Below are 15,020 nucleotides of genomic sequence, written 5' to 3' on the forward strand. Positions count from 1 at the left end.
AAATAAAAGACTACCTATCTATATCTATATATGTTTTAGTTTATAATTTATGTGTGTTTTTCGAAAAAAAATAATATATACCCAGCAAAAACTTACATTGAAAAGTAATATGAAAAGTTCACTACTTATTCTGTAGCATTTTAACTTACAAATAGCTGCTTAAATAAGTACTTACAAATAGCGAGTTAAATATTTTTACTCACCTTGGCCTCTTGCTCATTAGATCGCCGACGTACTCACAACACTTGTACTTCTACTTACAACTTACTTTTCTAGAAGTCATTGACTCTTTCTCTATTACTTGACTCTATAAGTCTCTATTCTCTATTTCTTGAAAGGGGACTATAGTAATGTCTTACAAATAATATATTATGTAAGTACTTACTACTTTAGTCTTGACATATTGCCACGTAGACATTTTTTCTCAGAAACAAAACCACTTAACTCCTTATTTGAAGGGCGTAGTAAGCGCTTACCTAGCTCCATGTTTTGTAAGCGAGCATGGTAAGTACTTGCCTTCAATGTCAGTCTCTTGTTAAAATAATGACTAAAATGCTATTGTTGAAGTAATTTTCGATGCATATTTTTGCTGGGAAAGTTTAGAGGATTTAACTTTCAAGTGAGAGCTTTTTGCGATTAATCTTTTTCTATTGAATTAAATCTCAGAAGCGGACAATGGTTTTATATAGAGAGATTATGTTAACCATAAACTGATCTTTGGTAATCAAATGTTTAGTGGATTTAACTGTAAATTAAAAGCTTTAATCGGTTATTAGAAACTTAAGTGACGAAGCTATATCTTCCTAATATCAATCAAAAGCTTTTATTTGAAAAAAGCTATTTCCAGAAAATGGTATATCTAAAAGAACTTGTGTAAACCTTAAACCGACCCTTGGAAGTAATTTTTTTAGCGAATTTAACATCAAAATAAAAGAATCCTGCGATTAAGCTTATAATGTGATTTAGTCTCAAAACTATATCATCCTAAGATCAATCAAAAGCTTTTATTTAAAAAAAAAATGCTATTTCCTTAAACCGATCATTGGTAGTCAAATATTTAGTGGACTTAAACTTAAAAGGAAAAGCTCAAATCGGCTAATGGAAACCTTAGTGTTAGGATTAAGCTTTTGAACTAGAACTAGTGTTAGGATTAAGCTTTTTTATTGAATTAAATCTCGAAACTATGACTTCCTAAGATCAATCCAAAGCTTTTGTTAAACAAAAATCGATTTACGGAAAATGGTTTTATATAGCGACTCATGTAAACTTTAAACCGATCGTCAAGAAAATTTTTAATACAATACAAGGTCTTATAAAGGTCCTGCTTATTATGTTTTATTTTCTAACATGGTATAAAACAAATATCGGCGAAGAAATAATCTAAAAGCTCTTGTATGAGCTTTCTCAAGTGTTTAAAAACCAATACAGTTAAAAAAACTAATTTCTTAATATTAACTTTCTCTCTCACTTGTATTGAAACATACAAAACCCGTCAGAAAGTTATTTATTACTCTGTATAATTACCTGGTATAGAGTGAAAACTCATAACAGTGTTCTTGGCATAGGTCAGGAATATTTCATAACTAGAATGATTTTGCATTACATTATTATAATAAATCCTTTAAGAAGGGTATTTTATTGATGTTATCTTTTGAATTCAACTTTCCAAAACGTCTTGAAAACTTATTCGATAAAATTTGGAAAAAAATTCTCTCTTATATATGTGTGTGTTCCATGTTTTAATTAATAGTGTAACATTCCATCAAATATCGGAAGAGAAATATCGTCAGAGATACATGTGTTAAAGGCAAGAGATCAATAAAGCTTACGATGGAGCTTTTTGCCGATAACTGCTTAAAATATACAACAGGACACACATTGTTAAATCGACTCAGAAAATAAAGCTAAACCTATAGATTGGTAGGGTATCTCATACAAGTACGTTTTTAGTATTCAGTTCTTAAAGCTGGCTTAAAGCTTTAACTCTCTCTCTCTCTCTCTTTCGAGTAAAATATATATAAAAATATTGTTATTTAAGGAAATATTTATATTTTTTCATTGGTACGTAGTACGTGTTTAGTATTCAGTTCTTAAAGCTGGCTTAAAGCTTTAACTCTTTCTCTCTCTCTCTCGAGTAAAATATATATAAAAATATTGTTATTTAAGGAAATATTTATAATTTTTCGTTTATTTCAGACAAGATTGAATAGTTATTTTGAAACCTCCTCGTTATATCCAAAGTTATAAACATAAACTAATTAAATAATGTCAAAAAAGGGTGTTTCCCAATTCGTTTTGTTTTATCATACAATCTCAATATACTTGCTACGTGATTATTATCACGCTGATGACAAATTTTTAAAAATCTTTTTTTTTTTTTTTTGTTCTTAATTTCTGTCTGTGTCTGTCCAACTGTCTGATATGAAAGTATTGTGGGTTGTTGAAAGCTTTGCCAATATGTAGTACATAACAAATTAAATGAAAAGTATGTGTACTACACTCTACATTCATAATAAAGAGTAAATTTTCTCCTATACTTTGTAATGTTTGGTCTATTATAGGAATTATGTTATGGTTATAAATTATAACTGATGTAGTTTTGCGCTCATGGGAAAGAATTTTTCGCCAACAATTTTTTATTAATACACATACATATGTATGTACATATGTATATTTTTACAATTTTTAATTAAAATAAAAAATGTGATTTACAACTTGGACATTATAACGTTTTTAAGTGTTATTAATATTTTTATTTAAACAAATATTTTTGCTGTTTTTTTTTTCCTCCAATAAAACTGTAAATATTAAAAATATTCTTATTGCATTTGCTGTGAGTTTGAGTTGAAAATATAAATGTTTGTGGCTGGTTGCATATTTTAAATTAACTGTGAAAGATAATTATTGATGTTGAAATTTTTTGATGTGAAACATTATTTGTTTTACCATGCACCAGGGAGCGTATATGGAATATTATAAAAATTTTCGAAAATCCAAAAATTTCCTTTATGACTCAAATGTTTGATATTTCTTTAAAAGAAAAACATTTAAAACACATATAAATTAAATTTATTACTATTGTTTGTGGTTTTTCCTAGAAAAAAACATTGTTTTTTTTTTCAAAAATTAAATTGTGTTGCAAAAATATTTGAAAGAAAATTTTTGATTTTTTTTAATAAGATTCTAAGAATACATGGTTGTCATATGTACATACAAACATAAATATTTGTCATTTGTTTTTTCATGTCTTAAATGACCCTGTTTTTTATATATAAAATGGCATAAATATTCTACAACTGTTCTCAATTCTATTGTAGATATTTTAATTTTTAATAAATGATAAATCTAAATTTCATTAATTAATTTGTATATAAGTGTTTGTAAGTACGTATGTATGTTTATTATAAAATAAAATAAAAATAAACAAAAGCCAAACAACATTTATTTCAATAAAAACAAAACAACTGGGAGGCTGGTCCATATCATATATACCGACGTATGCCATGACTTTGTCAAGGGTAGTTTTTAGATTGAGCAAAGTCCATTAAGATAATGAGTAATTTGCGAAATGTTTCAATTAAAAAAAAAAGAAAATTTTAAATTTAGAATTAACAATCATTCACAATGGGTTTGCATATTTGAATCTCTCAACATTGTAAATTTATAAACTTAATTTTAACTTACATTCTTGAACCAAATACATATATCTCCAGCAAAACTGTGACCTGCCTAAATAAAATCACAAATACAATATTCATTACCTTATAAAGGCTGTAGCGTACAAATAGCGTGTGAAATTTTAAAAAATTTTATTTTTTTTAATTTAAATTTAAAAAAGCGTTTAATTAATGTTCCTCAAAATAAAAACTATACTATATATTTTATACATATAAATATTTCTTTCCTTTTTATATTAGAAAAAATATCTTAAATTAAACAACAATCTAGTATATATAATAAAAAAAAAGAAATATTTTTTATTAAAAAGAAGGCAAATCTTTTGACGTCATAAAAATTATACTCATGATCAAACTGGTGAAATAAAAATTAACGACAAAATTTCTTTTGAAAAAAATCTAAAAAAATATGTTTTTAAAATTCTCGAAAGAAAATGACACATTTTAATATGTTGTTATTTTTTATATATAAAATAGCAACAATTTGAATTAGGCTTTTTAAAAATACATAAATATAAAACAACATACTTATAATAGGCTAAAATTGTCAAAGAGTTAAACTCACACAATTGAAAGAAAATTTATAAAATATTTGAAAAATATTAATTTTTTATCACTGAATAGAATTGGAACAGAACTAGAACAGAACTAGCACAGAACTAGAACAGAACTAGAACAGAACTAGAACAGAACTAGAACAGAACTAGAACTGATCTAGAACTGATCTAGAACTGAACTAGAACTGAACTAGAACTGAACTAGAACTGAACCAGAACTGAACTAGAACTGAACTAGAACCGAACTAGAACTGAACTAGAACTGAACTAGAACTGAACTGAACTAGAACTGAACTAGAACTGAACTAGAACTGAACTAGAACTGAACTAGAACTAGAACTGAACTAGAACTGAACTAGAACTGAACTAGAACTGAACTAGAACTGAACTAGAACTGAACTAGAACTGAACTAGAACTGAACTAGAACTGAACTAGAACTGAACTAGAACTGAACTAGAACTGAACTAGAACTGAACTAGAACTGAACTAGAACTGAACTAGAACTGAACTAGAACTGAACTAGAACTGAACTAGAACTGAACTAGAACTGAACTAGAACTGAACTAGAACTGAACTAGAACTGAACTAGAACTGAACTAGAACTGAACTAGAACTGAACTAGAACTGAACTAGAACTGAACTAGAACTGAACTAGAACTGAACTAGAACTGAACTAGAACTGAACTAGAACTGAACTAGAACTGAACTAGAACTGAACTAGAACTGAACTAGAACTGAACTAGAACTGAACTAGAACTGAACTAGAACTGAACTAGAACTGAACTAGAACTGAACTAGAACTGAACTAGAACTGAACTAGAACTGAACTAGAACTGAACTAGAACTGAACTAGAACTGAACTAGAACTGAACTAGAACTGAACTAGAACTGAACTGAACTGAACTAGAACTGAACTAGAACTGAACTACAACTGAACTGGAACTGAACGGGAGCTTAAAAAAAACTGAACATAATTAAAACGCCGATTTATATCAAACAAATTTAAATTCAAAAATTAAATTAAATAAATTTGTTTAAAATTAGACAGACATTTGTTTATGAAAAAATCTTTAATATTTTCATCTTTAATTAAACGTCACTACATTAAACCTACAACTTTTTGCTTGTGTTTGATCAAAAAAAGCTGTGTATAAATCCAACAAGTTTGTGTTTAAGTGGGCGTATTAATAGTTTTAAATATTTTGTTTAGTAAATTGATATTAATTTTATTATTTAAAATATAAGGCAGATGATAATAACTATTGAATGCGAAGCACTTTTTATAACTTTATTATAATAAATTGCACATTTTATATTATTTTTGTTAAATATAAGAGCTTATGTATTTTGTAAAAAAAAATATATTAGTTAATTAAAATTTAGAAGCTTAAAGGAATATACAGTAAGTGGCAAAATAAGAAAAATATGTTTTAAAATTTGAAAACCAATCTCTGCTTTGTATACATTTAACTATTCCCCAAAGAACGAGATTTTTAAGTATGAAAATAAAATTTGATTAAATTTTGTCATTCACTGTAATGTTAGTTAAAATAGTTTTATTTAATTTAATAAAATATTTATTTGTGTAAACATCTTAATTCATATATGTATGTGTTTTTTCTCTTTTTTTCTTTCTTCTATTAATTTTCATGTAGCCATGGCGAGGATCTCATTGTGACACCATTTGCCCAAATTTTAGCCAGTTTACGTTCTGTACGCAATAATTTATTAAGTCTGACAAATGTTCCAGCAACCAACAAGTGAGTATAAGCTTTTACTTTTAATTAATTTTGATTTTTTTTCTTTTGGAAATTTTTGCCTTTCTATTTAATATATTGTAATACATTGTAACTCCCTTTAAAAATAAAGTTAATTATAACATGAACCCTTTTTTAATACTTAACTGCACCTGGCTAAAAAATAAAATTATTAAAAATAACAATAATTATAATTATAACAAATACCTATTACTAAATATTTATTTTATTTGTTGTACCTACTTCTAACACATTGTCTTGCGAGAACATAATTTTAATTATAACAAAAATAAAATTAAATTAAAATGTTGTAATGTAAAACTTTTTTATTAGAATTGCCCCTTTTTAGCAGAGTAAAACAGTTATATAAATTAATTCATTAATATTACAGTGTTTTACTCTTTAAAAAAACCCACTCAGATTCTTTTTGAACCACCAAATAGTAAATGGATTGTTAAAACTGTATTAAAAGGGGGTTATAAACCCAAAACTGTGTGCATACGAGTATATTTGAAAATTATTAAGCCTTAAAGTATGTGGCCATAATTTTAAGGTTTAACTGCTTAAAGTATACTTTAAAGTAAATAATATTTGTTGTCCCCTAAAAGTATACTTAAGTACCTATTATGGAATTCTTTAATAACATACTTGTCTGCACATGCTTTTGAATTTATTTATTTATTTTAAAAAATTTGTTTTTTTGTGATAAAATCTAAATGTTTAACTCCCAGTTTGACTAAAAGTATAGATTTTTTATAACATAATTTTACCTTTATTTCTTTTTCTCTTTCTCCCCCTTTTTTTCCTATAATAAAATAAAAAATAAACCAAATTTGTTTAACTTATATTGAAATAATTTGTCAAATTTCCTTTAATAAATTTTTTATTTTAAAAATTATTTTTCCTTACTTTTTACGCTCTAACCTTTATAATTTTAACACATTTTTAATTAATTAAAAAAAATTTTTTTTGCTTTATTTCTTTTTATTTTTTCAAAAATATCTTTTGTTATGCCCGCCCGTATCAACAACGTTCGCTCGTCCTTTTTTGCTTTAATTGTACTTTTTTTCTTAAATGACCTACGCTTTGTTATGTCCTTGTTTCCGGTTCCCTTAACAATTTTATTTGTTTTTCGTTAAATATGTTTCTTTTTTAAAAACTATTATTGTAAATGTGTGTATGTTTGTCGAAACACTTTGTCTGTCTGTGTGTGTTTGTCTGTACGTTTGTTTGTGTTTCTGTGTGTGGAACATTGTATTAATGATCTAAGATCTAGGCGACCAACACAAACTTCAATGGGACGTTCCTCAACGGCGGGCATACAATTGAATCAGGGCGATGAGGCATACACTAGATTGGCCACCGATACAATAGAAGAATTAGACTGGTGTTTAGATCAACTGGAAACAATACAAACACATCGCAGTGTATCCGATATGGCTTCACTAAAGGTGAGTTCAAAATCAAAATAAAAAAAATTACTTTAATTTTTCTTTAAAAACCCTTAAAAGTATACTTTATTTAAAATTTTTTCACATACTCCTCAATGTATACTCGAAATATTTCTCTCTATTTTCTTTTAATATAAACTCTGTATTTTTTCCTTTCAACTTTTCACAGTTCAAACGCATGCTTAATAAGGAATTATCTCACTTCAGTGAATCGAGTAGATCGGGAAATCAAATTTCAGAATACATTTGTTCAACATTTTTGGGTAAGTTAACAACCATATTTACACTTTTACCTCATTTATGTATTTACTATGTAAAACGTGCCTTTATATGTAATACATATTTAACGGATTTGTCAAACACTTTTTTTATAACAACAAAACCTAGCAAACTGTAAAATATGTACAATTTAAATAAAAAAAAAAAAAATTACAACAAAACCATAATATTCGCACAAAAATCAATCATTCAACAAGCCTAAAAGTATGCTTCAATAAATTTATGCAAATGTATTTAAAGACATTTGTTAAATATGCTACAGACAATTTTTACATACAAAGACCTTCAATTCGGGGAAAAAAGTTTACTGTACAAGCTGCAAAATAAATGAAGATTTTTTTTCGAAAAGGAATGACAAAATATACTGAAATATTTTGACATTTTCGCTTTTTATGTGTTCGTCGGTTAAATTTAATCTTTTAATGCCCGGAAAACCAATTTAAAAAGTTTCAAAAGAATTTTAAGATTTATAAGTTTTATATTTTCTAAATGAAATTTATATTTAATACAGTTTACTACGATAGCACAGTGGGTCGTTAATTAAAAAAAAAATAATTTTGTAAAAATTTTGCGATATTGGCTTTTTTGTTCAGTCCTAGTTCAGTTCTAGTTCAGTTCTAGTTCAGTTCTAGTTCAGTTCTAGTTCAGTTCTAGTTCAGTTCCAGTTCAGTTCTAGTTCAGTTCTAGTTCAGTTCTAGTTCAGTTCTAGTTCAGTTCTAGTTCAGTTCTAGTTCAGTTCTAGTTCAGTTTTAGTTCAGTTCTAGTTCAGTTTCTAGTTCAGTTCTAGTTCAGTTCTAGTTCAGTTCTAGTTCAGTTCTAGTTCGTTCAGTTCAGTTCTAGTTCAGTTCTAGTTCAGTTCTAGTTCAGTTCTAGTTCAGTTCTAGTTCAGTTCTAGTTCAGGTCTAGTTCAGTTCTAGTTCAGTTCTAGTTCAGTTCTAGTTCAGTTTTAGTTCAGTTCTAGTTCAGTTCTAGTTCAGTTCTAGTTCAGTTCTAGTTCAGTTCTAGTTCAGTTCTAGTTCAGTTCTAGTTCAGTTTTAGTTCAGTTCTAGTTCAGTTCTAGTTCAGTCTAGTTCAGTTCTAGTTCAGTTCTAGTTCAGTTCAGTTCTAGTTCAGTTCTAGTTCAGGTCTAGTTCAGTTCTAGTTCAGTTCTAGTTCAGTTCTAGTTCAGTTTTAGTTCAGTTCTAGTTCAGTTCTATTTCAGTTCTAGTTCAGTTCTAGTTCAGTTCTAGTTCAGTTCTAGTTCAGTTCTAGTTCAGTTCTAGTTCAGTTCTAGTTCAGTTCTAGTTCAGTTCTAGTTCAGTTCTAGTTCAGTTCAGTTCAGTTCTAGTTCTAGTTCAGTTCTAGTTCAGTTCAGTTCTAGTTCAGTTCTAGTTCTAGTTCTAGTTCAGTTCTAGTTCTAGTTCAGTTCAGTTCTAGTTCAGTTCTAGTTCAGTTCTAGTTCAGTTCTAGTTCAGTTCTAGTTCAGTTCTAGTTCAGTTCTAGTTCAGTTCTAGTTCAGTTCTAGTTCAGTTCTAGTTCAGTTCTAGTTCAGTTCTAGTTCAGTTCTAGTTCAGTTCTAGTTCAGTTCTAGTTCAGTTTTAGTTCAGTTCTAGTTCAGTTCTAGTTCAGTTCTAGTTCAGTTCTAGTTCAGTTCTAGTTCAGTTCTAGTTCAGCTCTAGTTCAGTTCTAGTTCAGTTCTAGTTCAGTTCTAGTTCAGTTCTAGTTCAGTTCTAGTTCAGTTCTAGTTCAGTTCTAGTTCAGTTCTAGTTCAGTTCTAGTTCAGTTCTAGTTCAGTTCTAGTTCAGTCTAGTTCAGTTCTAGTTCAGTTCTAGTTCAGTTCTAGTTCAGTCAGTTCAGTCAGTTCTAGTTCAGTTCAGTTCTAGTTCAGTTCTAGTTCAGTTCTAGTTCAGTTCTAGTTCAGTTCTAGTTCAGTTCAGTTCTAGTTCAGTTCTAGTTCAGTTCTAGTTCAGTTCTAGTTCAGTTCTAGTTCAGTTCTAGTTCAGTTCTAGTTCAGTTCTAGTTCAGTTCTAGTTCAGTTCTAGTTCAGTTCTAGTTCAGTTCTAGTTCAGTTCTAGTTCAGTTCTAGTTCAGTTCTAGTTCAGTTCTAGTTCAGTTCTAGTTCAGTTCTAGTTCAGTTCTAGTTCAGTTCTAGTTCAGTTCTAGTTCAGTTCTAGTTCAGTTCTAGTGCAGTTCTAGTTCAGTTCTAGTTCAGTTCTAGTTCAGTTCTAGTTCAGTTCTTGTTCAGTTCTAGTTCAGTTCTAGTTCAGTTCTAGTTCAGTTCTAGTTCAGTTCTAGTTCAGTTCTAGTTCAGTTCTAGTTCAGTTCTAGTTCAGTTCTAGTTCAGTTCTAGTTCAGTTCTAGTTCAGTTCTAGTTCAGTTCTAGTTCAGTTCTAGTTCAGTTCTAGTTCAGTTCTAGTTCAGTTCTAGTTCAGTTCTAGTTCAGTTCTAGTTCAGTTCTAGTTCAGTTCTAGTTCAGTTCTAGTTCAGTTCTAGTTCAGTTCTAGTTCAGTTCTAGTTCAGTTCTAGTTCAGTTCTAGTTCAGTTCTAGTTCAGTTCTAGTTCAGTTCTAGTTCAGTTCTAGTTCAGTTCTAGTTCAGTTCTAGTTCAGTTCTAGTTCAGTTCTAGTTCAGTTCTAGTTCAGTTCTAGTTCAGTTCTAGTTCAGTTCTAGTTCAGTTCTAGTTCAGTTCTAGTTCAGTTCTAGTTCAGTTCTAGTTCTAGTTCAGTTCTAGTTCAGTTCTAGTTCAGTTCTAGTTCAGTTCTAGTTCAGTTCTAGTTCAGTTCTAGTTCAGTTCTAGTTCAGTTCTAGTTCAGTTCTAGTTCAGTTCTAGTTCAGTTCTAGTTCAGTTCTAGTTCAGTTCTAGTTCATTCTAGTTCAGTTCTAGTTCAGTTCTAGTTCAGTTCTAGTTCAGTTCTAGTTCAGTTCTAGTTCAGTTCTAGTTCAGTTCTAGTTCAGTTTAGTTCAGTTCTAGTTCAGTTCTAGTTCAGTTCTAGTTCAGTTCTAGTGTCAGTTCTAGTTCAGTTCTAGTTCAGTTCTAGTTCAGTTCTAGTTCAGTTCTAGTTCAGTTCTAGTTCAGTTCTATTCAGTTCTAGTTCAGTTCTAGTTCAGTTAGTTCAGTTCTAGTTCAGTTCTAGTTCAGTTCTAGTTCAGTTCTAGTTCAGTTCGTTCAGTTCTAGTTCAGTTTTAGTTCAGTTCTAGTTCAGTTCTAGTTCAGTTCTAGTTCAGTTCTAGTTCAGTTCTAGTTCAGTTCTAGTTCAGTTCTAGTTCAGTTCTAGTTCAGTTCTAGTTCAGTTCTAGTTCAGTTTTAGTTCAGTTCTAGTTCAGTTCTAGTTCAGTCTAGTTCAGTTCTAGTTCAGTTCTAGTTCAGTTCTAGTTCAGTTTTAGTTCAGTTCTAGTTCAGTTCTAGTTCAGTTCTAGTTCAGTTCTAGTTCAGTTCTAGTTCAGTTAGTTCAGTTCTAGTTCAGTTCTAGTTCAGTTCTAGTTCAGTTCTAGTTCAGTTCTAGTTCAGTTCTAGTTCAGTTCTGTTCAGTTCTAGTCAGTTCTAGTTCAGTTCTAGTTCAGTTCTAGTTCAGTCTAGTTTCAGTTCTAGTTCAGTTCTAGTTCAGTTCTAGTTCAGTTCTAGTTCAGTTCTAGTTCAGTTCTAGTTCAGTTCTAGTTCAGTTCTAGTTCAGTTCTAGTTCAGTTTCTAGTTCAGTTCTAGTTCAGTTCTAGTTTCAGTTCTAGTTCAGTTCTAGTTCAGTTCTAGTTCAGTTCTAGTTCAGTTCTAGTTCAGTTCTAGTTCAGTTCTAGTTCAGTTCTAGTTCAGTTCTAGTTCAGTTCTAGTTCAGTTCTAGTTCAGTTCTAGTTCGTTCTAGTTCAGTTCTAGTTCAGTTCTAGTTTCAGTTCTAGTTCAGTTCTAGTTCAGTTCTCAGTTCAGTTCTAGTTCAGTTTCTAGTTCAGTTCTAGTTTCAGTTCTAGTTCAGTTCTAGTTCAGTTCTAGTTCAGTTCTAGGTTCAGTTCTAGTTCAGTTCTAGTTCAGTTCTAGTTCAGTTCTAGTTCAGTTCTAGTTCAGTTCTAGTTCAGTTTAGTTCAGTTCTAGTTCAGTTCTAGTTCAGTTCTAGTTCAGTTCTAGTTCAGTTCTAGTTCAGTTCTAGTTCAGTTCTAGTTCAGTTCTAGTTCAGTTCTAGTTCAGTTCTAGTTCAGTTCTAGTTCAGTTCTAGTTCAGTTCTAGTTCAGTTCTAGTTCAGTTCTAGTTCAGTTCTAGTTCAGTTCTAGTTCAGTTCTAGTTCAGTTCTAGTTCAGTTCTAGTTCAGTTCTAGTTCAGTTCTAGTTCAGTTCTAGTTCAGTCTAGTTCAGTTCTAGTTCAGTTCTAGTTCAGTTCTAGTTCAGTTCTAGTTCAGTTCAGTTCAGTTCTAGTTCAGTTCAGTTCTAGTTCAGTTCTTTCTAGTTCAGTTCTAGTTCAGTTCTAGTTCAGTTCTAGTTCAGTTCTAGTTCAGTTCTAGTTCAGTTCTAGTTCAGTTCTAGTTCAGTTCTAGTTCAGTTCTAGTTCAGTTCTAGTTCAGTTCTAGTTCAGTTCTAGTTCAGTTCTAGTTCAGTTCTAGTTCAGTTCTAGTTCAGTTCTAGTTCAGTTCTAGTTCAGTTCTAGTTCAGTTCTAGTTCAGTTCTAGTTCAGTTCTAGTTCAGTTCTAGTTCAGTTCTAGTTCAGTTCTAGTTCAGTTCTAGTTCAGTTCTAGTTCAGTTCTAGTTCAGTTCTAGTTCAGTTCTAGTTCAGTTCTAGTTCAGTTCTAGTTCAGTTCTTGTTCAGTTCTAGTTCAGTTCTAGTTCAGTTCTAGTTCAGTTCTAGTTCAGTTCTAGTTCAGTTCTAGTTCAGTTCTAGTTCATTCTAGTTCAGTTCTAGTTCAGTTCTAGTTCAGTTCTAGTTCAGTTCTAGTTCAGTTCTAGTTCAGTTCTAGTTCAGTTCTAGTTCAGTTCTAGTTCAGTTCTAGTTCAGTTCTAGTTCAGTTCTAGTTCAGTTCTAGTTCAGTTCTAGTTCAGTTCTAGTTCAGTTCTAGTTCAGTTTCTAGTTCAGTTCTAGTTCAGTTCTAGTTCAGTTCTAGTTCAGTTCTAGTTCAGTTCTAGTTCAGTTCTAGTTCAGTTCTAGTTCAGTTCTAGTTCAGTTCTAGTTCAGTTCTAGTTCAGTTCTAGTTCAGTTTCTAGTTCAGTTCTAGTTCAGTTCTAGTTCAGTTCTAGTTCAGTTCTAGTTCAGTTCTAGTTCAGTTCTAGTTCAGTTCTAGTTCAGTTCTAGTTCAGTTCTAGTTCAGTTCTAGTTCAGTTCTAGTTCAGTTCTAGTTCAGTTCTAGTTCTAGTTCAGTTCAGTTCAGTTCTAGTTCTAGTTCAGTTCTAGTTCAGTTCTAGTTCAGTTCTAGTTCAGTTCTAGTTCAGTTCTAGTTCAGTTCTAGTTCAGTTCTAGTTCAGTTCTAGTTCAGTTCTAGTTCAGTTCTAGTTCAGTTCTAGTTCAGTTCTAGTTCAGTTCTAGTTCAGTTTAGTTCCGTTATAGTTCAGTCTAGTTCAGTCTAGTTCAGTTCTTAGTTCAGTTCTAGTTCAGTTTAGTTCAGTTCAAGTTCAGTTCTAGTTCAGTTCTAGTTCAGTTCTAGTTCAGTTCTAGTTCAGTTCTAGTGCCGTTCTAGCTCAGTTCTAGTTCAGTTGTAGTTCAGTTCTAGTGCAGGTTAATGCCCTAGTTCAATTCTAATTCTAGAAAAGTATTGGACATTGTGTACTTATCTTCATTTGTAAAATCATTCATTTTTTATATATTTCTGTAAATAGGGCTTTTCAAGGACCCATCCCAAAAAAAACAGCTTTGTTAAACATTACATTTCAATGGACTCAATTTATGTTTCCCCTGTGTAGCCTTGTAAACTTTTGTAATTCATATCGTTCTTTTTTTCAACACTCAAAGTTGAATTTATTTCACATAAAAATCTCAGCAGGTTTTGTAACTTTTTTACAATATTTCTTTTTTTGATTTTCACAAGATGATTTTTCGCCTCTCCCTGTTTCTTTTGTTCATACGATTTTTTGTTTTAACACTTGTATATTTACCACAAAAAAGAAAAAGTGAAAAGTTTTTTTTGCAGCTTCACCATAAAAGAAATGTCTAGCCCTTAAGTAAAATCAAGTAGTAAAAATGTTTATAAATTAAATTGATTTTTATCATTTTTTTCCACTTCATCATTTTATATAACTAAAACGTAGAATTTAAAATAAAGATATACATATGTATGTAAAAAAGCACATAATATTTATTTCCAGCCTAAAGGTATACACTGATTTTTTGTTATTTTGTTAATATAAAAGTATGCTTTATATGTATGTTTTATGCAAAAGCGATGGATGAATACGGAAAAATGCAAATAAAATTTGAATTTTATATTTAAAACTTTTTTTCATCATCATCAACCACGCGTCGTCCTTTTACTCTTTTCACTCCCCCCAAACAGTTGCTATAGGTTGCGGTTCCTAGTTTGTAATTCAAATAAAAAAATGTGTAGTGTATTTGTAGGGTTGTTGATAAATTGTGAGGATTTTGTAAATTTTAAGTAACCTCTTTTATATAACAAAAAAAACTGTAAAACATACTGTTCATATGATGATGATAATGATGAGTAGTAATATGATAAAAATAGGAGCAGCAAAAAATAAAACTTTGAAATCAAATTATGTTTTGCAGTAACTACGCTTCAAAATCAAATGAAGCGAAAGTGTATGGTTGTTGGAAAAAATAGAAACAAAACCACTCGTATTTAAATAAAAATGGGTTACAGCAGCCAAAATATTTAATAAGATAATGGAATTTAAAATTAAATAAAATGTTATAGAAAGCGACTAAATTTAACGTCAATGCTACAATTGTAGTTATACTTTATTTTCCATAAAATTATTGTGTTTTATATAAATCTAAATTTAATTAAAATTATTTAACTTTTAGATAAACAACAAGAATTTGACTTGCCCTCGATGCGTTTCGAAGAGAATACCGATCCAAATGTACCGGTACCACAATTAACACAACAACAGCAGCAACAACAACAACGCAGTCGTTCACCCAGAGGCCCACCCATGTCCCAAATATCTGGTGTTAAACGTCCACTTTCACATACAAACTCATTTACAGGCGAACGTTTACCCACATATGGTGTAGAGACAACACATGAGGCCGCGTTGGGTCAACATTTGGCCGAATTGGATACCTGGGGCATTGATATATTTAAAATAGGCGATTTAAGCAACAATCGTCCACTCACCTGTGTAGCATACACAATATTTCAGGTTCATCCCACTTTCTTCCCAAAATTTGTTCTC

General features: G+C 30.2%; 1 protein-coding gene across 8 annotated transcripts in view; it reads left to right on the plus strand.

Annotated features, from left to right (window-relative positions):
- LOC119604821 (cAMP-specific 3',5'-cyclic phosphodiesterase-like) overlaps positions 1-15,020 on the plus strand; it is a 165,855-nt gene that overhangs the window by 146,763 nt on the left and 4,072 nt on the right. For 5 of the 8 annotated variants that reach the window (XM_037957686.1, XM_037957685.1, XM_037957681.1 and 2 more), the window contains 4 exons: positions 5,891-5,995; positions 7,263-7,443; positions 7,613-7,706; positions 14,647-14,987. In XM_037957686.1, coding sequence (XP_037813614.1) covers positions 5,891-5,995; positions 7,263-7,443; positions 7,613-7,706; positions 14,647-14,987 — 721 coding nt within the window. The remainder of the gene's footprint in view (positions 1-5,890; positions 5,996-7,262; positions 7,444-7,612; positions 7,707-14,646; positions 14,988-15,020) is intronic. The other 3 variants (XM_037957682.1, XM_037957684.1, XM_037957688.1) reach the window with 1 other exon arrangement.

This window comes from Lucilia sericata, unplaced genomic scaffold (assembly GCF_015586225.1).
Source record: "Lucilia sericata isolate MDLA Ls3-8-SP2 unplaced genomic scaffold, ASM1558622v1 Contig000435F_arrow, whole genome shotgun sequence".
Classification (NCBI taxonomy): Eukaryota; Metazoa; Arthropoda; class Insecta; order Diptera; family Calliphoridae; genus Lucilia; species Lucilia sericata.